This window comes from Vulpes lagopus, chromosome 3, assembly GCF_018345385.1.
Source record: "Vulpes lagopus strain Blue_001 chromosome 3, ASM1834538v1, whole genome shotgun sequence".
In the NCBI taxonomy this organism is placed as follows: Eukaryota; Metazoa; Chordata; class Mammalia; order Carnivora; family Canidae; genus Vulpes; species Vulpes lagopus.
In genome coordinates this window covers 11,653-39,483 of record NC_054826.1, presented here as the reverse complement: position 1 = coordinate 39,483, position 27,831 = coordinate 11,653, and the positions used below count along the sequence as shown (strand labels likewise).

At 59.1% G+C, this 27,831-nt stretch overlaps 1 protein-coding gene across 1 annotated transcript in view; it reads left to right on the top strand.

The window, feature by feature from the left end:
* Positions 1-27,020, top strand: part of ANKH (ANKH inorganic pyrophosphate transport regulator) — a 115,970-nt gene extending 88,950 nt beyond the window's left edge. The window contains 5 exon segments of the mRNA XM_041747836.1: positions 3,825-3,920; positions 20,683-20,812; positions 23,468-23,591; positions 24,061-24,160; positions 25,639-27,020. Coding sequence (XP_041603770.1) covers positions 3,825-3,920; positions 20,683-20,812; positions 23,468-23,591; positions 24,061-24,160; positions 25,639-25,752 — 564 coding nt within the window. The 3' untranslated portion in view covers positions 25,753-27,020.
* The last annotated feature ends 811 nt before the right edge of the window (positions 27,021-27,831 follow it).

Genomic DNA, 27,831 nt, shown 5'->3' with positions numbered 1-27,831 from the left:
CCCGTAGCCTGCGGCTCGCTGGGGACTGTCCTACCAGTCACTGAATTAATTGTGATTTCATTAAAGCCTAATTACTTGAGCCTGTAGACCCTCATAGACGACACACCCTCCCCCAGAGGTAGTATACAGGTTATTTTAAAGATTTAATAACTTAGAGCGAGCAGCAACATGGGGAGGGAGAGAAACTCAAGCTGACTCTGTGCTCATCCTGGAGCCTGCTCAGCGCTCGATCCCGGGATCCTGAGAGCGTGACCTGAGCGGAAACCAAGAGTCAGATGCTGAACCGACTGTGCCACCCGCAGCCCCTGTACAGTGATGTGAAAATGAAAAACGAAAAACGGGGGAGCGCCCGGGAGGCTCCGTCACGTACGCGTCATCCTCCCGCTCAGGTCATGACCCCAGGGCCCCCCCGTCGGGCTCCCTGCTCAGCTCAGCGGGGCCCTGCTTCTCCCCGTCGCTCTGCCCCTCCCCTCGCGCGTCACCTCTTTCTCAAGGAAGTGAAGAAAATCCTTTAAAAAATAAAATGAAATGAAAAAAATAGGAAAAGAAGCACACAAGCTGCCACTTGTGCTTTAAATAGCGATTCTTTTGCCTTGAATTTCTACGGCGGCTCGGAGCTGCTTCATCTGCCGGGGTTCCCAGCACAGAGGCCGCCTCTCCTCGCGGCCCAGGGCTCTCGTGGGGATCAGCTAAGACGGTATCAGCAGGTGAAGCCGGCAGCTCGGGCAGGGTGGCCCTGCAGGTGACAGCGGGCCTGCCCCCCCCCACCCCACTGGACCAGCTCCCAGACCTGCGGGGGCGCAGGACGGCCTGGAGGCCCCACAGGCAGGCCCGGCCTCAGCCTGAGCTTCCAGCTCTTCGCACCCGTAGCTGCTTGTGGGCTCCGGGGAGGGCAGGGCCTGTGCAGTGGGGCCCAGAAAGGTGTCCTGGCCACCTGCCCCGACCCAGGACGCTCCCGGGTACCTCTGACGGCGGTGACGTGGGGCCGAGGCTCAGGCCTGGGAAGACAGCGGCCACCATGGGCCCACCCCCTCGCTGTGCCCTGGCGGACCCAGGCGCACACACACCCCGCCACACGTCCCCATCTGTGACGTCCCTCCACACCCTGCAGCCCCCACGCGGCTCACCGGTCACTGTCGCCCACCCCTTCCCCTCCCGTCACTGTCGCCCGCCCCTTCCCCTCCCGTCACTCTCACCTGCCCCTTCCCCTCCCATCACTGTCACCCGCCCCTTCCCCTCCCATCACTGTCACCTGCCCCTTCCCCTCCCATCACTCTCACCCGCCCCTTCCCCTCCCGTCACTCTCACCTGCCCGTCTTCCCACACTGGCCTGTGAACAGCGGCTCACTCAGGATTCCCACCCTGCTGCCTAACGTGAGACAGGGCTGTGGCGTTGCCCTGAGGTCTCTACTGGAAGTCCGTGGCACTTCCCCAGTACACAGTCAGTGGGACCCACCACCCGTCCCAAACATCAGCCACATCAGGGATGCACAGAGTCTTCTGAAAACTGCTCCGGCCTTTGGGAGCAAACTGGCAAAGGCATGAGTGGCTTGCAGGACACTTGTCTCCTTGCAGTCCTTCTTTGAGCGAGTTTAATCCAATCTATTAACAGAAATCGCTATTTTGGTTTTAAGGAATGTACGTATGGAAGTGAATCCTAGAAAACCAAAATGATTATAAGTTTTCTTGCTAAAAAAAAAAAAAAAAAAAAAAAAGTTTTCTTGCTCAATTTCTAGCTCTTGGAGAACCATGTTGTACAATAGAACTTGAGGAGCACAGCAGGGACCCAAGTGTTAGGACCTCCTGGCTGGGAAGGTCAAATCTAGAGTTTTCCTGGCTCCCTCGAAACAACAGTAGAACACTCTAGTTTCCCTGGAGCATCCAAGAAAACCTTGGGTTTATGCGGGGTCGCAGAGGTTAGGTGCTGTGACGGACCCCTTTAAGGAGCCTACCTCTCGCCAGCCACTGGAGCGACTCGGAACCCTCTGGAGCCTCCCTCATTGTTTCCAGGCATTCCAGGGAGCTCCTCCAAGCCGTTCGCGTGAATGCCGACTATTCACCCAAATCTGAGACCCCTCTGTGTGGACTTGCAGAATTTGCTGCATTGACAGTTGCAGTCCTTAGTCTCATTGTGGTTCCTGAATAGGAGAGTTAGCATTTCTTGCATAGCTTCTGGTGGCCGCTGCTGAGTACCGACTGGGAGCGCTGTCGTTGGCACGGAGTCTCCGATGTTCGGTCGCCGTCCCCGCGAGGGTGTGACCCTATGCAGATGGGGCAAACGCAAGGGGACGAGGTGCCGGCCCCATGGCCGTGCTAGCGGATTCCAGCCACGCTGGGAGAAACCGTTGCGTTGTCAGAGTGGAAGCCCCCGACGGCACCGCGGCCCCCCACCCGCCAGGCGGGAGTGCTGGGAGGTTGCCTGACTCCCCGGGGTGCCCACCCGGCACCTCTCGCAGATCCCGCAGTAGGAAGGACAGAGACGGGCCCCACGGGGACTCGCACTTGGCTGGCACCTGCCCCTCTTCCCCTCCTGTCACTGTCCCCTGCCCCCCTTCCCGCACTCGCCTGTGAACGGTGGCTGTGGCAGCAAAATCTGTTATTCAGGAAACAGATCTGCTTTAGAGGCTGGAATTAAGGAAACACGGCCTCAGCCTGAGTTTGTGCTGGCGGCATCTCGGGGAAGGGATTTGCGAGGTCGCCATGGCCTCCAAAGTGAAGGAGCCGTCAAAAGCTGTTTCCGAGTGGAGTGGAGCCTGCAGTCGCTCCGCTCGGGTGACTTCCGCTCAGGTGGACGCCAGCCAGGTGCTCGGGGGCCGCCTCCGGGCCCGGTGGGATCCGTCCGGGTGCAGGGGGCTCTTCGTGCACTGGTTTTTCAAGGTGGGGCCAGGCCCTGGTGAGATCGGGTGAGGGGCAGCACGGCAGGCGCTGGGATGGTCTCGGGGCCTCGGGATGTGCAGGAGGACGTTGGCGCTGTGTGCACAATTTGCTTAAAATTAAGTTTAACGGGGCGCCCGGGGGGCTCAGCAGCGGAGTGCCTGCCTCGGGCCCAGGGCGTGACCCTGGGGTCCCGGGATCGAGTCCCAAGTCGGGCTCCCTGCGTGGAGCCTGCTTCCCCTCTGCCTGTGTCTCTGCCTCTCTCTATCTCTGTGTCTCTCAGGAATAAATAGAATCTAAGTGTAACACAGATTGCACCCTCTCCAGTCAAGAAGGATTGTGCTGACTTGTGGAGTGAAAGGGGAGGGCGAGGCGCACAGTCCTTAGTCTCAGAGAGCCAGTGGTCACCTCACGGCCTCCACGTGTGCCCCGCGGGCACGTGCACCCCCAGAGGGCCCCAGGGCCCCCCAGGATGGTGGGAGGCGGGGCCCCCGGGGCGCTTGGGAGTACGGTCAGCTGGCCCGTGAGGAACGGATGGGCCGTGCCAGGGATGGGCCCTGAAGATGGGGTTTTGAGAATCAGGAGCCCCAAGGAGAATGGGGGGAGCAACAGTGCAGAAACCTGAGAACCCCAGGTGTGCCCGGAAGAGCAGGTCTTGTCTGGGACAGGAGTGGAGGAGTCTGGTCGGGGCCGAGGATGCCACTCAGCTTGTCGCCGCTGCGGGAGGCCCGGGCCGCGGGGCCCGTTCACGTCCGCGCGCCTCCAGGGCTTCCTCTGGCCCACGGTCACCTCCAGGGACCCGGCGGCTGCCTGAGACGGACAGAGGGACAGCCGTCTGCCCAGCCGCCGGGCGACGTGTGTCCTTCGGGCGCATCACAGGGCACTGAGGATGCTTTCCACACGGCCGCGGGGTCAGCCAAGGGTAACCTCCGCCCTCCTCTTTCCCCCAGAACAACCCCAGCAATAAGCTGGTGAGCGCGAGCAGCACGGTGACCGCCGCCCACATCAAGAAGTTCACGTTTGTGTGCATGGCCTTGTCGCTCACGGTAAGGAGACGCCGCCCCCCGCCCGCGCCCCGTGTTTCTGGAAGGGGAGGGGCCATCCTCAGGGACACGTGTCGTACTCCACACTGCGATGGCCTGTGGGTTCCACGCACAACCTCTTCAGAACATTTTTGTCCCAGAATAAGAACAGTAGCTCCTTAAGACGGTCACTGAGTCGGGGAACGAAGGGTGGACGCCGGCAATTCCGGGTACTTGTCACTTGCCGGGGAAAGGCCGCCCTTGCCTTTCCCTGTAGTAACACGCCTGTCGTCCTGAGTAACTGTGGACCCGTTTAAGCATCAGGGTCGAGTGTAGAAACCCCAGCCCCACCTCAGTGGCCGCAGGGGAAGCCCCTTTCCTGACCGTGCTGCGCGGCCGCTGTGTCCTGTCTCCCTGGCACGCGGCACGTGTGGGTCCGGCCCCCGCACGTCCCGGCCCTGTGCCACCCCCCGCATCCAGCCGCAGGCCACTGCGCCACGCGCGTCCTCCCCGCCAGCCCCCACGGTGCTCCAGCGTGGGACGTAGGGAACAAGCACATAGGCGCTCAGGAAGCCAAAGCGCAGGGGCATGTGTGCGTAGGGAGAGCACGTACGACGCGGCTTGCATGTGCATCTGTGCCCTTGAGTTCTGAAGGTGGAGATGAGCAGGAGGTAAACAGAAATACGGATTTCTTGAAAGATTGTATTTATGAGGCACCCGGGAGGCTCTGCGGAGGAGTGTCTGCCTTGGGCCCAGGGCGTGACCCCAGGGTCCTGGGATCGAGTCCCACGTCGGGCTCCCTGCATGGAGCCGCTTCTCCCTCTGCCTGGGTCTCTGCCTCTCTCGGGGTCTCATGAATAAATAAATACGATCTTTGAAAAAAGATGGTATTTATTTATCTAGAGCACATTCAAGCAGGGGAAGGAGCAAGGAGGGGAGGGGGAGAGACACACAGAGAATCCCACGCGGACCCCCTGCTGAGCACGGAGTCTGACAGCCCAGGATCGGGATCGGGATCGGGGATCCATCTCATGACCCGAGGTCGCGCCCTGAGTGGAAATCAGCAGGCCGACACCCAGTCCGCTGAGCGACCCCACTGCCCTGAGATGTGGGTCTTTTGAACTCTGTTCAGTCTTCCTGATGGCTGTCGTGGCTCCGCATTTCCTATTAAGTCCTGTAGAAATTCTCCGTTTATAAAGCGCAAGGACGTTGCAGAAATGTCTGGGCTGCGCGGCTCTAGCCCCCCGCCCTGTCCTCACAAGCGTTTGGCCTGCTGCGCTCGGCCGTGGTCCTTCAGATCAAGCCCCGCACACATTTTAAACCCTCAGTGGGTGTTTTCCCAAAGCCCGTAGCAGGACCTTTGATCCGCGGATCCCACACCTGAACAGACTGTGACAAGGGCAGCTCGAGACGAGTAGCCGTCTGGTCGCGCATCACAACCCCACGTCCTCAGCCGCCCCTTCGCCCCAACCTGCCTCCGTCGTGGGAGCGGGGACGGGTGTCGGGAACGTGTCTCAGCACCACGTCACCGAGGAGGAATTCCTGATAGTGTGTGTGTGTGTGGGGACAGGTTACCCCGGGCAACCCCGCTCCCCTCCGTGTGTTATTTCTCTACGGCGTGCAAGTTTTTCCATAGTTCCCTAAAATATTAGGAAAACATTGAGCAACCTTGAAACGGTTTAAAAGAGGATTTTAGGAAAAGCAGAGAAGGTTTCTATTCCAGGAACAGATCTCAGCCTTTGGAGACCATGTGAAGCGATTGCAAGTCCAAAGTTGAGTTGGACCCGACGCCAGGGCCTGCAGCTTGGAGCTCAGCCCTCGCTGGAAGCTGGAAGCCCTCGGGTGTCACTGGCTCTGCGGTCCAGGGTCTGCCCAGTGGAGTCGGACGGAGGACAGGGGCAGCCCAGGAGTGAGGCCGACCCCATGGATGCCCGGGCGCTGACCTGTGCCTGAGACCAGAGCCGCCGCCTTCGTGGGCGTGACGATGCTTGAGAAGAGTGGTCCATGTCCCACGGACAGGCTTTATTTATTTCATTATCCTAATCCCGTTGTCCTTCCTATAACTGGAAGTGTATCAGGGGAGGTTTGCACCAGACAAATGGAGGCACAGAGTCTTCGTTGGGGAGAGACTAGAGTCGAGGGAGGCAGAACTCTTAATTTCTCTCTTTTTTTTTTTTTTTTAAAGATTTTATGAATTTATTCCTGGGAGACCCAGAGAGAGGCAGAGACACAGGCAGAGGGAGAAGCAGGTCCCTGCAGGGAGCCCGATGCGGGACTCGATCCCGGGACCCCGGGGTCACGCCCTGGGCTGAAGGCAGATGCTCAGCGCTGAGACCCCCTGGGGGCCCCAAACCTTTAATTTCTTAGGAAGGGGGAAAGGACTCGGGATCGGTGACTCACCTGAGCACCTGTCATAGAACAAGCCGGAAGCCAGGGCTTCCAGGCCCACCCTCCAGGCCCGTTAGTCCAAACTGTGCTGCTCCCGGCAAGGAGGAAGGGTTGCCCGGCCCTGAGCCCCGGGAGCTGGGCGCCCTGCTTGCAACGGCACTTTCCTGAACACTAAAAACGTGGAATTTGAGTTTGCAGCTAATGAAGTACGTTATCCTCATACACATTATCCTTACGCTTCAGTCAGTAGGTCCAACATCTTGGCTACGGGAAGTACCCTTAAAACACACGGAAAAGGAACTCCTGGGGGCTCAGTGGTTGAGCGTCTGCCTTGGGCCCAGGACGTGACCCCAGGGTCCCGGGATCGAGTCCCGCGTCAGGCTCCCTGCAGGGAGCTGCCTCTCCCTCTGCCTGGGTCCCAGCCTCTCTGGGTCTCTCATGAATGAATACATAAAATCTTTAAAAATATGCAGTTTAAGATGTGGAAGAGGGCTTCAGGGCTGGGCTGCACCGGAGAGCGTGCTGCGGTGGCCCCCAGCGGGCCCCGGGCCGTCCCAGCCCCAAGGGGTCCCAGCCCCAGGGGCAGGGCTGCCAGGCTGAGCTGGGGCTGCCGTCCCAACAAACGGCCAGTCCTGCCCAAACCTCCCTCTGGAGCCCCGGGTGCCCCCGCTGTGTGACGGGCCGCAAGGCGGTGATGATTACCGAGGGCCACTCCCCCAGCAGACCCCGGGGCGGGGGTGCCGGGCTGGCCAGCAGGAGGCGGGAGCAGCACCCCTCCTCTCGCAGGAAAGCGCTGCTACAGTCGAGGTGCAGAGCCTCAGCCTCCCGTCAGCCCGTCAGTTCACCACGACGCGGGCCTGGATTCGAGCCTTGGAGGCAGACGGAACCACCAGCCAGGGCAGGACGTGTCTTATCAACGGTCCCTCTGATGAGGAAGAAGTGTCCCCAGAAGATAAGGGACCTGCCGCTCTGGGTGCTGGGCCAGGCTGGTGTGGCCAAGGGACTGGCTCGCTCAGTTCACCAAACTGCCGATCTACTCCAAGCATTTGTTTTGTAGACTATTTCTAAAGTTCATAGAAATAAGATTAAACGGGGCGATCGTTTTTCTTTTAGAGGAAATTTATTTTTTTTTTATTCATTTATGACAGTCACAGAGAGAGAGAGAGGCAGAGACACAGGCAGAGGGAGAAGCAGGCTCCATGCACCAGGAGCCCAACGTGGGATTCGATCCCAGGTCTCCAGGATCGTGCCCTGGGCCAAAGGCAGGCGCCAAACCACTGCGCCACCCAGGGATCCCTAAACGGGGCGATCTTAACGTCGGTGGATGTTAGTCGACCCATTTCCATTTTGACTCCACTGTAGCACTTTAAGGACACGCGGTATTTCCTTAAGCTCTTTTCTGCTCTGGTTTTGGGGAGCCGGTGCCAAGAGGGCGGCCGCTCTGCTGCGAGGCACTTGGAGAAGGATCCCTGCAAAGCACAGGCTTGGCTGCTCCTGAGGCCTCCCAACCCCCTTCTTGCAAAATGGAAACGGGCATCTGTCCAGACGGGTCTTGGCAGGCAGGGCCAGCAGGGCACTTTTGTGCAGTGAACAACGTCCGCAGTCATACCCGGCGCCCCTTGAACCCGGAGAAAGTCGGGCGGGGAAATGGGGGTGCAGGTCAGAAGGAGGAGGTCGGGGAAGGGACAGAGGTTGAGGGTCAGGGCGGACAGAGCAGAGGCAGCGGTGGGGACTGGGCAGAGGGAGGCTGCGAGGGCCCGCAGACCCCCGCCCGTCCTTCCAGCACCGGTTGCTGTGAGCTTGGGAACGGTCACAAAGACAAGTTTTTAAGAAATCAGTGAATTTGAAAAGCTGTTAGTTGCCACATAGGCCATTCGACAGGTTGATTTCTGGAGAACTGGCCTAGAGGACGGAGGGGGAGCCTCAGCAGGCCCTGCACAGTCGGCTCGCCCGCCCCAGGTGCACGTTCTGCCCGCGTCGTGGGACCAGCAACCCCGGGCTTCCCTCCTGTCCCGCCGGTGGGGGCTGCTTGGGGGCGGGGGGAGTGTGTGTCTGCCTGTGTGTCTGTCCGTGTCCGTGTCCGTGTCCGTGTGTGTGTGTCGCCGTCACCCAGAGCAGCGACAGAGGCTTCCCAGCAGAGTGCCAGCGCCCTGCACCGCCTCACAGGACAGCGTCCCCAGGGCATCCGAGGCCAGTGGCTGTGACCACTGAAGCATCAGGTCCTGTAAAATCTTAAAATAGGCTTTTACTGTGGCTCCTCCTGGGCTTCGCTTCTCGACGTCAATGGTGGTGAAGAGGTGAAGAGGGAGAGTGCGACTAGCCCCCAGCCCTGTGTCGTCCGTCCCGGCTCTGCTGGCCTGAGCCGTGTCCACCAAGAATGGCCCTACCAAGGTCCCACGACTGCGGCCTGACGGGGCATCGGGGCGCAGGCCGGCGCGGGCCGCGTGTCTGCTGGAAGCCAGGAGGGGCCTGGTGCCTGCACACGGGGCCCCCACCCTCCAGGTGCCTGCCTGCTTCCGGCAGCCCTGCAAACTCACACGGGGCTTCCGAGAGAGAGAGTCCTCCTCTAGTCACTTAGGGCCACGTGGGTGGATTCCCCAAATGTAACTATTCCACTTGTTTTCTTTTTTAAGAAATACTTACTTATTTGAGAGAGACAGAGAACACGAGGAGGGGCGGGGGGGTGGGAAGCAGACCCCACACCGAGCAGGAAGCCCGACGTGGGGCTCAGTCAGGACCTGAGCCGAAGGCAGATGCTCAACCGATGGAGCCCCCCAGGCGCCCATCCTTGTTTTCTTTTTAAACATCCTTTTTCCAAAAAAATAAATAAATAAACATCCTTTTTCTTTCTTTTCTCTGCTGTTTCCGTAGACCTCTCTATGCTTTTATTTCCAGATTCTCCATGTAAGATCCTGAGTAGAGGGTTTTCTTAGGAATATTTTTCATGGATACACGACTGTCCCCAGATTTATGTGATTAATTATGTATTTACTGGCATACAATTTTGGGGTTTTTTGGGGGGGGGGGTGTTGACATCACAGCATCCAGCAGAAGCAGCGCTGCTGAATTTAGGTTAATTTGCTTTTTGGCTTTGTTCTGCTTTCCGCTAACTGAATAACCTGGGGCCTCTGGACCAGCCCTTACAGAACCCACCATCGCGAACACTGAAGAGCCAACACACCTTCCCAGTTTTCAGAGCACAAATTCAGTCGCTAGTATTTTATCCAGTTGTGTTTATTTCCCCAAATTGTCTCAGAAGCTTGACACTCGACTCCTCTCTCCTTAGACCTTATAGACGGTACCTGATTTGGCACAAAATTATGAAAATTACTTCGTTTCCCTCCACCGTGTCAGTACACACCTGTGGTCTACAGAGAGCCCCGCGGGGAGGACAGCACACCCCTCGCCCCGCCCCGGGGCTGAGCGGGGCCGACTGGCCTCGGATCCTGCACCTGCCGAGTGCTCCCGGCCGACCCCACATCCCAGGTGCGGTTCCGGGCGCCCCCGAGGTTTTTCTGGCACCACAGCAGGTTTATGGGAATGAGATGACAGTGTGAGCTGTTGCTCCAGCAATGGCCCAGTAACCTGGTGGAGATTATTCATAGACTTCCAGAGACGCTGTATTTTAGGACCCTCTGTGGCTCCTTTTATGGTGGTTTCTATTTAGTCTCAGCGTAAAGACAGAACCAGTGCGGCCACCTGGCCGTGTGCAGGCCTGAGATGTTGCTCGATCACATGCATAGTCTGACCCTCCTGACCACGGCTGGTGATAAGACGTGTGGGCAGAACAAGGCAGACGGCCATGCTCCCGGGTTTTCCGACATTAGCCCGTGCGCACACTCCCGGCGTGGGCTCTGGACGTGAGCCTGCCTCTGGCAGCCCCAAGGTCTTGGTGTCCCCTGCACGTACACTGAGGGATACTCAGGGAGTCAGCAAGGCCCGTGGCCAGGGTCTCCGCAGCCTCCAGGAACAGCACGTAGACCTACACACGTCAAGCAGCGCGGGAAAGAGCCCGTCAGGGACACAAGACCCTAATTGGAAGGTTAAATGGTCGTTTTATGTGCTTAAGGATGCCAGAGACCGTTGGACCCAGGAACAAAACAGAGCGATGAAGACCACTCAGGCCACGCAGAGGCATTCACGGCCTCACCTCCCGCCCTGCCCAGGCGTCCGCTGCCCCCGAGCGTGGACGTGGAAAGCGATCCGGAAAGGAAAGTGGCTCTTAGCTAACGATGGACAGCCGTGGCTCAGAACACTCGGTGTTTTCCCTGAAAGGATTTACGACTGCGTTTCCAGCTCTAGCTCCGACCCCGTGACGAACATGGGGGGATCGGGCCACAGGCTGTTCTCCGTGTCCCCTCATAGGTGCCCTCCGAGCCCAGGGCAGCCCTCAAAGAACTAACTGCCGTACGATGCTGGGAAAGAGCACACGTAGCAGATTCGGGCGCCTGGAGAAGCTGCTCAGCATCAGCCAGGTGCCAGATGGCCCTCAAGGGCCTGCCTTTAATCCTGCAAGAGGCGGCTCTTAACCCATGCGGCCTGAGGAGCGAACTGGCCCTCACCAAACAAAATAAGACATTTCCAGAAAACCATGGTGTACTGGCCAGAGCCAGCCGTCTCGGAGGCAGGGCTGCAGGCCGCACCGATGGCCCCGGGGCCCCGGGAGAGGGGCTTACCTCAAGCTTGAGCTCGGAGCCACAGAACGTGGGGTTTATGGATGTGACCCTGAGGTCCCGGGGCCTGGAGTCCCATCCTGGCTCCTCTGTGCCCCGACTGGGTGGCTCTGGGAAGGTCGTCCTGAACTAAGCCTCAGCGTCCCTGGCTGCCAGACGGGCATGATGGAAATACCCACCTACAGGACCTTTCAAAGAGGTTTTTATTTTTTATCTTCTTATTTATGAGAGACACAGGCAGAGGGCGAAGAAGGGATCGTGACCCGAGCCGAAGGCAGACGCTAAACCGACTGAGCCACCCAGGTGCCCCCCGCCCTTTTTAAGATTCTTAAAGATTTATTGAAGGCCTTTCGAAAGTAAAGCCGCTTAGCACGTTGGCAGGCATGCTGTCGGCCGAGAACGGCGGCTCTCGTAGCAGGAAGCCCCAGACACAGGGGCTTCCAGGTGGAGGTAGATGCCCGTGCACGTAAGCCAATGCCTCTTGGTGCCTTGGATGCCAGTGGACATACGTATGAATTTTTTTGATTTTAAAAATATATCCTTCCAAATTCCTATGGGATTTTTTGGAGCTGTTTTGAAAAAAATCAGCACTTTGATAGATTTATCCGTACCTTGCATAGGAGACCTGACGCGTACCCAAGGCTATAACAGAGCACCGGTTTCCCCCCTGAGGCCTGGGAGTGCCTTGCGATGCCCGTTGCTGCGTCCTGTCTGCAACCTCGGCGCCCGCGGCAGATGCGGCTCACCCCAGCCCCGCCGTCTCGCTAACTCAGAATGTCCTTGCCCACATGAGCAGCGGACGCAGGAGAATCACGTCGTCAGGCTTCCGGCCCAGGAGTGCAGTACATCTGGAGACTCCAACCAAATATTAGAAATGATAGTACGGAAAGACTTTAAGCCACACACGTGCGCACCGCAGACATTCCCTGGAGCCTGAGCTTTAGAGGAAGCTCGAGGCTGGTGCTGATGGGCACGGCCACCAGGGAAAGAGCACACGTACTGATCCAGGCTCTCCCGCCACGGAGGCCTGCGCCCTGCTGCGTGCCAGGCGCGAGGCTGCCACGGTGCATGGACACCCCGAGCCGCTCTGCTTGGGTTTGTCATCCCCTGGAGCAGACAGGCAGGACACGGACACCGGTGTCTGGCAGTGTGGGAGGTCCGTGGCCACCGCCTCGGGGCCGTGGAAGTGTTCTCTCCGACAGTCCTGGAGGCCTGGGGCGGGAAGCCAGGCGACAGGGCTGCGACAGGGGCGTTGGCAGGGTGTGCCGCCCCCCTGCGGCTTCGGAGACGGTGCCCATCCAAGCGAGGTGCAGCTCCCGGCGGCTACAGCGGTCGCTGGCCCTGGCTCTGCACATCCCGCCTCCTCCCGGGCCCCAGCCTCCTGAGATAAGCCTCGCGCACGGGCATTACCGTGCAGTCCGCCAGAGACGGGGCTCGAGCACTCTAGAAGTCGGGCGTGGGGCTGTAGCAGCGGACGCCCCTGCCAGCCGTGCCTCCTGGGCCCAGAGTCCGGGGGCAATAGGTGCCGTCAAGGGGTGGAGGCATCTGGCGTTGGCAGCGCGTGACTCCTAAAGCTGCAGGGCCTGGGCCCTGAGGCTCCCTGCAGCGGGGTAGGAAAGCCAGAGGCTGCAGCATCGGAGGGGGAGCGGTCAGGTGATTTCTCATGACACACAGAGATAATCCTGAAATGCTTTTTGCCACTGTTCACAGTAGATAAGGCCCCGGGAAGCCCAAATCCCAAGGACAAGGACCCGGAACTCCGCCTCGCTGTCTCCCCAGCCGCCGTCCCCTTGGGAAGACAGGTGGCCCAGGCCGTCGGTGTCTATGGTGTCCCAAAGCCCGGCAGCTCCCCGGTTCTGGCCGCCTGCGCTCGGGGTGTGAGGTGCTGCTGCAGAACCAGCAGCATCGCAGGGAAGGAGACCAGCCTGCCCCAAAGCTGCCAACGCCTCCACACCCCGCAGTGCTGCTTGCAGCTTCGGGGCCCCCCTCAGGAGCCTGTTGGCATCCGGGTTCAGGATGAACCACTTCCGTCGACGCAGAGGGCCTCAGGTGCCCGGCCGCCCCACTTGTCCCCACCTGCCGCTCCCCAGAGCAGCACGCAGAGCGTCAGCCGACACGTCCAGAATCCCTCCTCCGTCCGGAGCTGCGGGATCCCAGTAGGACAACAGGAAAGCCACCGTCCCAGAAGACTGCGTCCAGTCGGCCCCGTTTTCGGAGCTGGAAGTCGGGGACATGGGATGACCCAGCCTCACCTTCCTGCTGCGGCTCCCGCCCCCGGGCTGTCACCCGGCCATCGGGGCAGCGGACACTACGGCCTTATTCCGGGCCCGGTACCATGCGGACCCGGGGCTCCCGCAGGAAGGGCCTGTGAGAGGCTTTGTTCTGCTCGGCACCCGCCCCCGCGCCCAGACTGCCCGCTCATTGTTTGCGGCCTCCGGGAGCAGAAAATGACCCCCTTGTGCACGGAGAGAACAAAAAGGACCAAAGGTGAATAAACTCCATTGGAAACCGGTCGCTTGGCGCGACCCGGACCCGCGGCTGCAGGAGCGGCGTTTCCCCGGGGCTCCCTTCCCCGCTGGGTCGCGGCGGCCGTTCTCCGAGGAGGGCCCCCCGCGTCCTCGCAGCTCCCTGGGGGACGAAGACCCATGAGGCTGCTCAGTCCCCGAGAGCCCAGCCTGAGCGCGCCTGATAAAATGACGATATCGGAAGATCTTTTATTCGCAGTAAAACGCACTTAACATAACACTTAGCGCCCTAACCGCCGTTCAGGTTCAACATTTTAAAGATCCTCGAGTGTGCAACCGCCTTTCAAATTAGAAACGTTAGGATCAGTCGCTGCCCCTGCTGCGCCCGGTGCCCGGTGCCCACTGATCGCTTGCAGGGCCCCAGTCCTCGCCCCACGCTTCTCCGCCTGCGCGGTGTCCCCAGACCCTACCCTTTCACTGTGACCTCAGGGAAACCTTAGGCTAAGCCGAGGCTCAGCGGGGAGCTCTCTAAACGCTTTTTTAAATTATATATATATATATTTTTTTATTGGTGTCCAACTTGCCAACATACAGAATATCACCCAGTGCTCATCCCGTCAAGTGTCCACCTCAGTGCCCGTCACCCATTCACCCCCACCCCCGCCCTCCTCCCCTTCCACCACCCCTAGTTCGTTTCCCAGACTTAGGAGTCTTTAGGTTCTGTCTCCCTTTCTAATATTTCTCATCCATTGGGACAGACGGACGGCGAGGGAAACCTTCGGGGCAGGGAGCCGCCTCTGCGGGCTGGGTGCACGGCGCCCCCTGCTGCTGGAGCGCGATGCTGCCGCCTTCTGCAGAGTCCAGGCGTCGCCCCAAGAGGCATGGGGTGCTTGGTGGGGGTACGGGGCCCTGGTTGCTCCTGTGGGCATACTAGGCCCTGGGTGCTGCTGTCGGCCTACTGGGTCCTGGGTGCTCAGTGGGCATACTGGGCCTGGGTGCTGCTATGGGCGCACTGGGCCTGGGTGCTCTGGTGGATGTACTGGGGCCACTGAAAATCTCAGGCAAGATAGGCCTGTGCCACCTGGCAGGGTCCGGCTTTTCCTGCTAGCACCCCTCCACCCCAAACAAGTCTAGTCAGCGTGTCTGCAGAACGGACCGACGCGGGCTGCAGCTTCCCAGGACAGCCAAGCACACGGCCCAGAGCCAAGCTCCTTACCACCCCTTCGTACACAGTATTATTGAGGGTCAACCCAGTGGTGAATTAAGGCCAATTAAAAGGATATTGTACCCTTCTAAGTAAAATCTCCACATCAGAAGAAAGCCCAGGGCTGGCAGTTTAACTAAAAACACCTGCATGCATCTTACGTTTTGTACTGGCAGGGATAAGAACCTCTGACTTCCTACTAATCCTGAGTGTTGGGGTAATGAAGACAGCTTTGGGAGCTCCTCAAAAGCAAGGTCAACAGTCTCTGGAAATGAAGTCAAACGCAGACGTCCTGGCAGTGTTTCTTTGTGGAACTGGCTCCTCTCGGGACGCGCGGACCTGGCTGCCCCACCGTGGCTGGGTTCGCATGTTCTCTGAGTTCAGATGCTGATAGAAACAGCTGGCTTCTTCAAATCCCGTTCCCAGGCCCTCGTCCCAGGGGTGGGGCCTGACGCCGCAGGTGATGAAGGGAGGCTGGGAGAGAACGCCCCTGCTGTGGGTCTAGTCCCATGGACTCAGCCACTAACATCTTAGACCTAGGAGATGTTTCTGGAAGGCTCGGGGCTTCCGTCGTCCTTCGCACATGCAGTAATCCTGCTTGAGGATTCTAATGTGCGGCAGGGCTTTGTCATAGCTTAGGTCTTCGTTACACAGATTTGGAAACGAAGGATAAATGCTGCCCCCGACAGAGCGGCTACGTCCACGTGAAGCCTGCTTACCAGGCCGATGCCTGTAAGGAGCCAGAGGGTCGTCAGAAACCAGGACCGTGGCATCTGTACCGCCTGGGACCTTCACGTTCTGCTTGTGATGAAAGGCCGGTGGCCCCGTGGGGTGGTCAGCTGGAGAGAGCCTAATACCAAAAGCCGGCGATCGTGCAGGGAGAAGGTTTGTCCGGAGACGTCTGTGCTCCGCTAGAGATGAAAGGATCTTGAAACACAAGTATTTCCAAGTTCAGAATAGGAATTTCAGAGTCCGTGGGAAGAAGGATCACAGACTGTCAAATAAAAGAGGACGGGGTCGTGGGGAGTGTCTCCGGGGGGAGGAAGCCGACGCGGGCGACGTGCGCTCGTCCCATCTTGTCAAGAGTCCATGCTGATGCTGCCGGCGTGACTTATCGGCTGCCGTGTCGGCCTGCGTTCCCCACCATGGGCTTGCGTTCCCCCTTTCCTGTCTCTAGGAGGAGGTTGCTGTCGTTCCACCTCCCTGGGTCCTTACCCAATACGTAAACCCTCTGGCATGCTACGCGGGCGATTGTCCCTATTTATATCAGTGTGGACTCGTGGGTAGCTCCTTCTGTACTCCGGGCCGTAACTCAATGCTGTATCATTCTGTGCTCAGACTCTTCCAGCCTCAGCTATTGGGAGCCTTGTGCTGAGCTCCTGTGTCCCCTGCCACAGTCTCCAAGCCGATCACCTGGTTTATGTCCTGCCCTGGTCTTAGGATAAGCCGCTTCTCTAAGAAGCCCTGCCTGGTTCCTTTTATTAGAGAATAAACAGGAAAACCCAGATCTGGGCATCGAATGGGTTGTTCCATTTTGCTGGCTGCTTCCTAATGAGATAATGTCGACAGCAAGCTCTGCAGGGGAAAAGTAAATAAATAAAAATAAAAAAAAAAAAAACCCAATCCCTGCTCCAAGGAGAACAAATAGTGTTCATTGTCAGTTTATTAGGTTTGTGTTCTGGTTGGAAAAGTCAATGTCATTAGGCTCTGCAAGTATTTGAGGAACACGGCACGTCGTGGTCAGCTGGGAGGGCACGTTCTGAGGGAAGCCTCCTCCGTCGACCCATCGGAATGACACTTTTCCTGAGATGTTCTTTGTTAGGTTCACTTCTGAAGCTTCTCGTTTTCTGAAACAGGCTGGTCAAATGTGATCTGATGATTGCTTTTTAGGGGAAGTTGACCAGCAGACAGGTACTGAGCTGCTCAGCAACACCACACCTACTTCCAGGTTGCACATCTTCCCTGCTGGGCAACGTAGGAAGTAGCCAGTTTTTGAGGAACTTGCTGGAAGACAAGGGGCATTTTCACACTGGAAGCATGGCCAAGACAAAGGGCATACTTAGAAATTTGGGGAGAAAAGAAAGGGAGCCTGGAGATAGGTCGTGTTCCTTCCCTTTGAATGGCTACTTGGGACTGCTGACACCCAGCCCAGACTGGCGGCCTTCAGCTACCTCGCTCTGGAAGACCCAGTCTAGACTCCAGGTGTACGTGTGTGTGATTGAAAGCTCCGAAGAGGCACCTCGGTGCATGCAGCTTGGCAGGGACGTCGAAGGTGCGCGTGGCACAGACGGAGAGCCGAGGCTCAGCGGGTCCCAGTGAAATACTGTGGAACTTTAGGAATAGAGTATCAAGCCACCCTCCTGGGGGCCCTGTGAGAGACCCGCCAGATCACAGCGTCTTGTTTGCAGGGGACCGGGACGGTGGCCACCCATCCAGGTTAACATCCGTGTAAACGTCTCGTGTCACGTGGGCGTGCTCACTGCTGCTGCGTCCTCAGATTGGACTCCCCCCTTCAAAGGTTTACGGAGAGTCTGGTCCAAGGCGGTAAAAGGCTCCCAGGTGAACATTATCCACATGGAGAAGCGAGAGGGAGGAGTTGCCTGGCCTGGCCACGATGCTTGCCTGCCCCGTCCTGTCTCATGCAGTTACACCCTCCTTTGTCCTTGGCCTGTTGAAACGTCAAGGCTACTTTACAGTGACTTCCAGATCTCAGGGATCGCAGCGTGCGGCGTGATCCCGCCTTCAGATAACTGCTGGCTATAGAATAAAGACGGCGTACCAGGGCGTCTCCGGGTTTTAGGAGAACATGCCCTGGGTATGTCCCACCAGCCAGGAAAACCCAGGATGGCGTCCCCCCACAGGTCCTAGGACACAGAGCAGGTCCAGACTTGGGGCGATGCTCGCTTATCTTCACCTCTACAGCTTGACTGCGATGGAAAATATTTGGGAGGAGAGATGATCCATCTGTTCATCAGGGAAGTGCATTGTGTCCCTCCCAGTCTCGCGCTCGCTGTCCTCCTGAAGTTATAATTACGTGGAGTTGCCGCCCTGCCCCGACCCTCCCCCAGCCGTGGGCGGGAACCTCCCCATTTCAGGCTGGCAGCTCCGCGATGGGAAAGATGACGGGGCCGCATGTCCAGGCCGCCGGTGATAAAGCTCTGCACTCTGGGTTGCTACATCTAAGGAAGCATTTTCCCTTCACGTCAAAAATGGGGTGTGACTGCTGGCATCAGGCAGGAGGGTTAAATGATTGTACATCCGTCATTTTTGAAAAGCAACGGAATATTCTTTCCAGATGCTGAAGAATGTATGATAGAATAAAAGCTCCATTACCTTTATAAGGGGAAATGTATTTATAATAGATCTTCTGAGACAGCTGAGAAAATATTTCAGCGCGACATAGTTAATGGGACCAGCCTAATTCCATGAAACTTAATTTACCCAGAGCCTAGAGGATGTTCTATTCTGAAATTTCAGCGTTCTGTTTTTACATGATTGTGATTCATACTGTAACTTATTCACTTTCATTTTAAAGAAGAATCACTTGTACCTTAAGAAAAGGAGAGAAAGGAGCCCCTGGGGGCTCAGTCGGTGAAGCGTCTGCCTTCGGCTCCGGCCATGATCCCGGGGTCCTGGGGGTCCTGGGGGTCCTGGGATCAGCCCCCGTCAGGCTTCCTGCGCAGCGGGACTGTGCTTCTCCCTCTCTCTTTCCCTCTGCCCCTCCCCACTGCTCCTTGTCGCTCTGAAATAACTAATATAGAAAGAAAGGAAGGAAAGAAAGAAAGAAATATTTGATGGAATTGGCAGGTGTTGAGCATTCTCTTCCAAAGTTGTATTACGTTTTTTAATTCGGAGTTTGTTGAGCAGCTACACACGCACAAAGCCGAGGATTGTGGCCAACAGCCCTTCCCCTAGCCTGTGCGCCCCCCCCCACTCCCGAACTCCCAGACCCCCCGCCCCCCGCAGCTCTCTCCATGGATTCCGACTAGGGCAACCTCTGACGGCCGAGCTCTGATTCCCTTCTTTTCTTTTCTTTTCTCTTTTTTTTTTTAAAGATTATATTTATTCATTCATGAGAGACGCAGAGAGAGGCAGAGACACAGGCAGAGGGAGAAGCAGGCTCCATGCAGGGAGCCCCATGGGGGACTCGATCCCGGGACCCCAGGTCACAACCTGAACCCCCAGGCTCTTTTCTTGAAAAAATTATAGGTCTTCGTGGACTTCATCTTTGTCCTGCTTATAATTTTTCTTGGCTTTCTGTGTACTTGCCCTTCATTGAAGAAATGCCGGCAGCACCAGTGCAAACCCGCCGACCCAGGGGCCTTCCCGGTGCTCGTGGGACCTGTGCTGACCCCACCCCAGGGACCCTTCCCCTCAGGCCTTTTCCTTGAGATCCATCCTGTATCTTTTTCTTCGTCTGTGACTCCCTTGCTCTGGCAGAGGTAGCGCGGAGGCTTCTTGAAAGGTGTGTGTAGGCAGGAAATCCTCTGAGGCCTTGAGCGTCTGAAGACGTCCTCCTTCCAACACGTGAGATGGACGGTTTGCTCTGGCCCTAGGATGGGCGTCTCTGCTCCTGACCTGCTCCGAGTCTCTGCCCGCAGCAGGGAGCTCCCAGGCCCAGCTCTCTGCCCCCAGCCCCGTGGGCGCCCCCTCAGGGTCCTCCTCCTCCTTCCTCCGCTCCGCTCCGTCCACCTGAGGGAGCCCAGGGTGGTCTTAAGGCCGCGCCTTTCAGCTCTCAGGTTTTCACTGTTCTTTCTGGAACTTGCATTATTCTAATGTGGGGCCTCTAGATTGCTCCTTTATTTTTTAAGCCCATTCGCATGTGCTTCCCGTGTCGCTGTCCTGCTCCCTCATTGTCGTAGATTTCTTCAACTTTATCTTGCTGTCATTTTGTGCACTTTTTATTTCTGATTTAATCTTAATTTTCAGAAGTGCTTTCTTGTTCTTTGAATGCCTTTTTAAAATAACATTTCCATTTGGTCCTTGTTTCCTGGATGCAGGATCTTCTATCGCTCCGAGAGCGTCAGTGGGTCCCCCCCACCCTGTGTGCGCACGCCGGTCCATCTCTGCTTCTCCGCTTTGTGTCTGTTTCCTCCCAGTTTTTCCCCTTTGTTTTAGCCTCTTCAGCTCAGAGGCCTTCCTCAAAGGCTGACCTGCTCGTCCTCATCTTAATGGGCGGGCATCAGGAGCCGACTGGTGGTGGCTGGTCAGGCGCAGGGGCTGGTGCTCACCAGGAGCCTCCGGCCTGGGAACCCCGGGAGCCGCACAGAGGAAGACGACAGGGCCTTCCCTCCTCCCTGCCCTCCTCCCTTCCCTGCATGCCCGGCTTCTGGTGCCCTCGCCGCCCCTCTTACATTGTCCAGAGGTGAAGTTCCAGGGCCGCCCGTCCAGGAGCCACGGTCAGCAGCTGCGCACAGGTTGCTTGCTGTCTGCACTTCCCACCAGCCTGCTGTCGGCCCTGCCCTCGCCCCACGTCCAGAAGGGCCCGTGGCCACACTTCCTGACGGGGGCCAGGGAGGGAAGGGCTGGAGCAGCTCGCTGCCCGCCGCCACCCGTCAGGTAAACACGATCCGCTGCGTCAGCTGCTCCTTGCCCATCTGCTGCCCGGCAGTGCGCAGCACGTGGCACTTCCCTTGCTCCCGTAACTAGGCCTCGACAAGCCCCGAACGGCCGCTAATTTCAGCATCACTGTTGCTGGTTCCGGGAGGGGCGCACGTGCAGCAGGCCCCTGCGCCTGCTCATCACTGCAGGTGCTTCCTGGCCACTGCTCACTCTTTGGTTCAAGCCGTAAAACTCCCAGGACGGAGCGTGGTCGCCTGCGCTCACAGCTGCTCACGGCCTGTAGGACCCTCCGTGAGAGCTCGCTGGGCCCCACCAGCCCACGGCCCGCTCGTGCGCCCCCCTCTGCAGGAGGGTCCCCGGCGTGGGCCCAGAGGCGAGGACGGAGCAGGACGGGGGCACTGTGAGGACTGGTGGGCAGGCTCGCCTCCTCCCTGGCCCCCCGGGGGCGTCTCCAGACACCTGCCTGGCATCCTGACTGTCCCTTCTGCCCCCAGCTCTGCTTCGTGATGTTCTGGACTCCCGACGTTTCCGAGAAAATCCTAATAGACATCATTGGAGTGGACTTCGCCTTTGCAGAACTGTGTGTGGTTCCCCTGCGCATCTTCTCCTTCTTCCCGGTTCCAGGTAAAGACAGAGAAGGGAAGAGAAGGTGTTGCCACCCTCAGGCCCGACTCGGTCTTCTGTCCTTAGAACGGTTTGCGATCATGTCCCCCCAGAACCATAAAATCTCATGGTGGATTGAAGAGGTGCCCCCGTTACCCAGAGGGTGGCGAGTTCCAGAAGCAAATGGGACAGCAGCCACACTGTGTCTTCAAGGACTGAGGCTGCAGACACGGGAGAAAGGAAGCACACCGGGGGGACAACGTGAGGGGTTCTGGGGGCCACGGGGCTGCCCGTGCCCTGGTGGAGGCCAGGCCACACACAGCAGTGCAGGGCTTAAGATTCTTCGAGCTCTATGCTCCAAAGTCGGCTTTATGATACAGTATTTATGGTTTAGCGCCTGCCTTTGGCCCAGGGCGCGATCCTGGAGACCCCGGATCGAATCCCACGTCAGGCTCCGGGTGCATGGAGCCTGCTTCTCCCTCTGCCTATGTCTCTGCCTCTCTCTCTCTCTCTCTCTCTGTGACTATCATAAATAAATAAAAATTAAAAAAAAAAAAAAAAGTAACGTAAAAAATAGAAGGCAGGCAGGCTGGTAAACCCTGCAGATGTACAAAAGCAGCTGGAGTGAAGACCCCGGGCGCAGGGCCGAGGCCAGGCGGCCAATGGCCAGAGAGGAAAACCTCCGTAGCCAAAAATAAGCCCGTCTGAAAATTCCCAACCTGATCGGGTAGGCGGAGGCTTACCGCCCGGCGGTGACCCGGTGCTTTATTAACGGGAAGCGCAGGCTGTGGGACGGGGGTCAGCAGGAGCTGCCCTTCCCGCAACAGGTGCATCACACGCGTTTGTACACCTGTGTGTGATGCTCAGGTAAGCGCGTGTCACTCCCTCTGTTCCTGGAAGTAACTCGCCCAACTGGCAGCCGTGGCTGCCTCTGGAAGCGGGACGAGGGCCTGGGCGGGGACTGTATTCCCTTCCTCACCTTTTAAATTCCGTACCAAGTGGGTATCATTACTTATTCAGAAATTTACTGCCCGGGGCGCCTGGCTGGCTCGGACAGAAGGGCATGCCACTCTTGATCTCGGGGTTGTGAGTTCGAGTCCCATGGTGGGTGTAGAGATTACTTGAAAATAGAATCTTTCTATTGCCCAAATAATCCACTAAATTATTCCACCGGGAAGGCAGGATTGACAAAGCCCAAGTTGAGAAGTAGCCTTGGAGGAGGCCCGGACCTGTGGTGCCATCCTTGAGCTGGACCACAAGCACCCCTGCTCTTAGACGCCTTCCTGGGGCCGGGGCCTCTCAGGTTGTGGGAGGAGTGGGAGGGCGTGGCCGTGGGGTGGAGTCTGGTCCTTGCCAGGGGGTCCCTGCGGGAGCCAGGCCGTGGAAGGTGACCCCTAGAGGAGGCTGCATCCCCTGGAGATTGACACGTGCTGCTCCTTCCCAGACCCAGCCCGGCCCCGGACAACTCCAGCTGCAACTGGACTGGTTTCTTCCTTTGGTTTGGGTTGGGTTTCTTTCTTTTTCTTCTTTTTTTTTAAGGATTCTATTTATTTGAGAGAGAGAGAGAACGTGATTGGGGGAGGGAGAAGAAGCAGAGTCCCCGCTGAGCAGGGAGCCCGATGTGGGGGTCCTGGGATCGTGCCCTGAGCCGCCCAGGCGCCCCTTGACTGGTTTTTAATCTCTCAACTCACTTCTGTGTCATGACGAGGGCTTCCAGCCAGCCGTCAGGCCCCTGTTGCCTTTACAACCTCGGGTTGAGGCCAAGCCGACGAGCATTGCAGTGTGCGCCCTACCCTCAGCCTCAGCCAGGCCCAAGGCCTCCACCTGGGGCAGGCAGGGCAGCCCATTAGATGAGGAACACAGGACAGTCTCCCTCCAAACGTACCCTGGACACGAGTGAACACTTCCACCCCTCCAAGGTCTGCCTGGCGCTGCCCACCCTGGACAGAGGACCAGGCCACAGCCTCCAACTGCCCCTTGCAGTTTCAGACCAAACTTAAACGTCCTCCCGCTGGGGCCTGTGCTTCCCACGCTGCCCGTCCCGACAGCCCTCTGTGCCCAGGCCGGGCGCCCCAACCCTGCACTTCGCTAGCATGGATGGGGGACAGTGCAGGAGGGCACTGCAGACCAAGACGGGGAGGGCACTTGAGGGAAGGGGAAGAGGAGATGGCCAGGGTGCCCCTGCCTTCCCTCTCCCCGCTCCCCCACCCTCCAGAAGATGGGGCCTCTGGTCCAGCTTCCCTCCTCACCCGCAGTCAAACCGGATGGCCGGCAAGTTGTCACTGTTCAGTGTTTTCTCTTCTAGAGGAGAGACATCAGAGCATGAGGCAGGGCTGGGAGGCAGGGGCAGGGCTGGAGAAGCGTCCCAGGGGCCGGCAGGCCCAGCGAAGACGGATGGGGGCAGTGACAGTGGAGAGCGGCAGCTGCCTGCAGGCCTCTGTCTGGATGCTGAGGGCTGCAATGAGGCGGGAGCCCAGGTCGGGTCGGGGCTACCCGGGGCCCAGAAGCAGGGTCAGGAAGCCTGGCAGGAGGTGCGGCGGCCAGCCCAGGGCAGCGGCAGCCAGGCCTGTGTCCTCACCCAGCACCCCACGGCCTCGGGTGTGCTGGTGAGGCAGGGGGAGAGGCCGAGGACCAGGAGACGCAGGGTGTCGCTGATGAGTCCTTTGTGTCCCTCAGTCACCGTGAGGGCCCATCTCACCGGGTGGCTGATGACCCTGAAGAAGACCTTCGTCCTGGCCCCCAGCTCCGTGCTGCGGATCATCGTCCTCATCACCAGCCTTGTGGTCCTGCCCTACCTGGGGTATGCTGTCGGGGGCTTGGGGCTGTGGGTCCTTCTGCCACTGAAGTACGTCCCCCAAGTGTGTCTACAGTTAGAAGTGCAGACTGAGCCCTCCTTTCTCTGCTCAGCAGCATTCTAGAAGGGTACTTTCAGGGTCAGGCCTGCTCACCGTTCACCGAGCACCTGCTGCGGGCGGCAGGGCGGGAAGGGCCAAACACCAGGGAGCAAGGGCGGTGACCCCGCCCTCAGAGCCCACCTCTGCCCCGAGTGGAGGGCGGGAAGGGCGGGGGCCCAGGCACAGCCCTGGGAGGGCAGTGGGGGCGGCTCACCCCGCAGCCCCAGGTCCCGCCAGGTGGGGGCTCCTGTCCCTCCCAGGCCTCACCAGGGCTCTCCTGCAAGCTCCCTCCCCGCCTGCGCCCTGCCTGCATCTCTGCCCGTCTGTGCCTCGGTGTGGCTGACACACATGCGGCCCTTGTGTTCTACTCCACAGCGTGCACGGGGCCACCCTGGGCGTGGGCTCCCTCCTGGCAGGCTTCGTGGGAGAGTCCACCATGGTCGCCATAGCTGCATGCTATGTCTATCGGAAACAGGTGAGCCTGGCCCCAGACCCGCATACCTGCCCAGGCGGGGATGCCACCCCAGGGAGAGGGGGACCTGAGTGGCTCCCCAAGGGTCCCGGGGGAGGCGGCCGAGGCGGTGGCACCTCTCGTTCATGCCCCACTGCAGCCGGGTGCACCCTGCTCATGGGAACCCCAGGGACCCTCTAGGCCAGAGCACCTGGGCCCCAGGTCAGGGCAGTAATAAGGGGACCTGGTGTTGCACTAATCTGTGGAGTAGTATGGCCTGGGAGCGATGGCCAAGGATGCAGCCCCGCGGCCTAGTCCCGCCTGGCCTTCAGGGGCAGCTGTATGGCCCGGGGGCCATGGCCGGCCAAGGACGCAGCCCTGTGGCCTGGTACTGCCTTGTGGCAACCTCAAGTTATAGACACTGAATAATGATTTAACGATGCCAGGATGTGCTCAAAGCGTGCTTCCCGTTGAAGGCATCTGTCCTCTGAGTCCTTATCTGCTCAGACTTTACTGCTGAGGAGGGACCAATCCAGAAAATGTGGGGGGTCAGGATGCCCTCTCCCCTCGGCAGAGCGCCTCCTGTCCTCAGCCTCCGGCCCCAGGCCCCTCCAGGAAGTCTTCCCAGCTGCCCACCTTGCGCCACACCCACCTACACACTGGGCACTCTGCACCCTGAGCACGGAGCTCAGTTATCCTGCAGGGTCGCCTGCCTGTTCAGGGGTTTAGTCCTAAGACCACAACTAGGGAGCAGGACCGACTGGGTGGGGGTGGAGACGGGAGGGGCCGAGGATGGGTGCCCGGGCTCACCTGTGTGGTCCCCCAGCCCGGCAGCAGGGGCAAGGGCTGAACTTGGGAGATGCTTGGACCCAACCAAGGTCGGGGTTTTGCTTGCATGTGGGATTAAAGGAAAGGGGCGCGGCCCAGAAGTGTTTATAATTACGGAAAGGTTCACTGGGGCGGATGAGAGGGGAGAGAAGGCGGATGGCTGGGGCAGGGGCCGGGCATGGCAGGAGGTGAGGACCGAGTCCTTGTAGCTGATGCCAAGGAGTGGAGGGGGGGGGGGCCGAGTCCTGCAAGGCCAGGACGGGCAGGCGGGGAGCAGGGGGAGGCCGGGGCGGCCTGGAGGGGAGGCGGGTGGCGGGAGGTGGAGGGAGGGGGGAGGGGGAGGGCTGCGGAGGGGGGAGGGGGAGGGGCTGCGGGGGGAGGGAGGGCTGCGGGGGGGGGAGGGGGGCGGGGCGCGAGGGAGGGAGGGCTGCGGGGGGGAGGGGGGAGGGGGGCGGGAGGGAGGGAGGGAGGGCTGCGGGGGGGGGGGGGGGAGGGGGGGAGGGGGGCGGGGCGGGGGCCGCGGGGAGCCTGCGCCCTGCAGCTGCGGGGCCTGGAGCGCCTGGAGCGCCCGGAGCAGGATGCGGGATGCGGCCCGCAGCGGCCCCAGGTCCCCCCCGGGCGCCGGCCCCTCCCTGCTCCGGGCCGGCCCCACTCAGGAGCCCTCTTGGGTCTAGAAGAAGAAGATGGAGAGCGAGCCGGCGGCGGAGGGCGAGGACTCGGCCATGACGGACATCCCGCCGGCGGAGGAGGGCGCGGACGTGGTGGAGATGCGGGGGGACAACGACTGAGGGGCCGCGGGCGCGGGCGGGGGCAGCGCGGCCACGTGCCCCCCGCCCCCCCCACCCGCCCCGGCCCGACCCCGCCCCCGACAATCTGCGCTCGCTCGGGCCCAAGGACGGCGGCCGCGCCCCCCCCCCCGCCCCCCCCGCCCCGCCCCGCGCGTCCCTCCGAGGACCCCCCCCCCCCGCGCCCCCGGGACCGCGCCCCCCGCAGCGCCCCCGCCCCCCCCCTGCGCGAACGCGGACGGACGCCCGGACGGACTCACGGACGGACGCACGGACGCCCCGCGGGGCGGGCTGCAGAGCCCCGGGGTGCTGGGGTCGGGCGGGGGTCCCCGGGAGGGCCCGAGCCCCGCTTAGTCCTAAGGGAAGGAGGCACCAGGCCTCGCCCGCCCCAGCCCAGGCCCCCGCGGCGACACACTTTGTCGGGGACACGGCAGGGTCGCGGGGACACCCCGGGTGACACATTTGAAATCCACGTAGTGCAGTCTATTTTTCTAAGTTTTGGAAAGCGGGTTTTTTTCTTTACAAAAATTATGGACACAGTTCACTAAATTCTTGATTTAGTCAAAATTCCTAGACGGAAAGAACCTAAACACAAAAATATTTTAAAGATATAAATATATACTGTATATGTTATGTAATTTATTTTAGGCTATAATACATTTCCTATTTTCGCATTTTCAATAAAATGTCTCTAATACAATACGGTTGATGGCTTGTGTGCTCCCCAGACCTGCAGTTGAGACGTGTTGTATCAATGAACATTGTATGTTACTTACAGCAGTTTTGGAGTCTGTCGTTTGTATATAAATGTAAGGATCCGTACGCGACAACACAACTATTTTTCGTGATGGGTAAGGGTAGGAATGGGGCCAGCCGGCCTAGACAGCAGTGGGAATGCAAACATACCCTGGCAGGGCCAAAGAAGGAAAGAAAACAGACAAGCCTTGTGTGTTCATTGTTCTCAGTACGTGTAACCATATTGTTCCTCGTTAAAAAGCAAAACAAAACAACATGAGGGCATAAAGCCGGCCACGAACATCACAGGGCCGCGTCCACATCTCCGGACAAGTGACCTTGGGTGTACCCACTGTGGGGACAGACTTCTCGGCTTCCTCGGAGAGACTTCCTCCGTATCACGAGTGCTGGAAACTAAGACGCGGAGCTCGCAGGCGGTGCAGGGGCAGATCTGACAAGACGGGGGGAAAAACGTCTAATTGTATCAGCTTTTTAAAAGTACATGACTAGAAAATTAAACAGTATTTTTTAACGTGTGTGACTATCTCATGCTTGCGGGGCTGGAGCTCAGAGATCAAATTGTGAAAGCCACTTCCTCTCTCTGTAAAGTCGGGGAGAGAGCAGCTAGAGACGCCTCATGATGCAACTAGAGCATGGGCCTCAGGGACCCGTCCGGGGTGAACATCACAGGCGGTGAATATGTGGCTGCCGTCTCAGGGGACACGGGAAGCCACCCACACCCAGACACGATGATGACAGACATTGTAGAGGTCATGTCCGAAACCTTCCACCCGGAAGCACGTCGACCCCCCGCGCTTCCTTCACTTGGGCTTAACCGTGGCCTGTCTGCATCCGCCCTAACCCACTTTCAGGGGTGGGAGCGACACCCCTTTCACATTGCCCACCAAAGATTTCCCTCGCAGGTTTCTTCTTAACTGCAAGTCGCTCAGCTGACAGACAGGATGAGAAGGGCGTGCTGCCTACGAGAGCCACGGGTCAAGGACCATGACAAGCCCAGCGTGACTTTAGAGGGCGGAGGACTGCCTTGGGGGCAGCTCAAAGCAGGCTTTCCACCCTGAGGGTGTTCCCAGGCCGGAGCAGCTGCTTCTGTGGCCTCTCTGCTTTTTTGAGGGTCATGCGCCAGGTCGTTCTAAACGTGCAGGTGCCGTCTGCTCTGTTCCACTTGGAGCGTGGTGGCCCAGGGCATCAGATGCCCAAGACATGAGCAGAAGGAACCAGGCGAGGCTTGCTCCAGGGAAGTCGGGAGAGGGTTGGACCTGTTGGTCGTGAGGCTCAGGGCGTGCTGTGAGGTTTGGACGTTGGCCTCTCTGGGACTCTGGAAGGCCG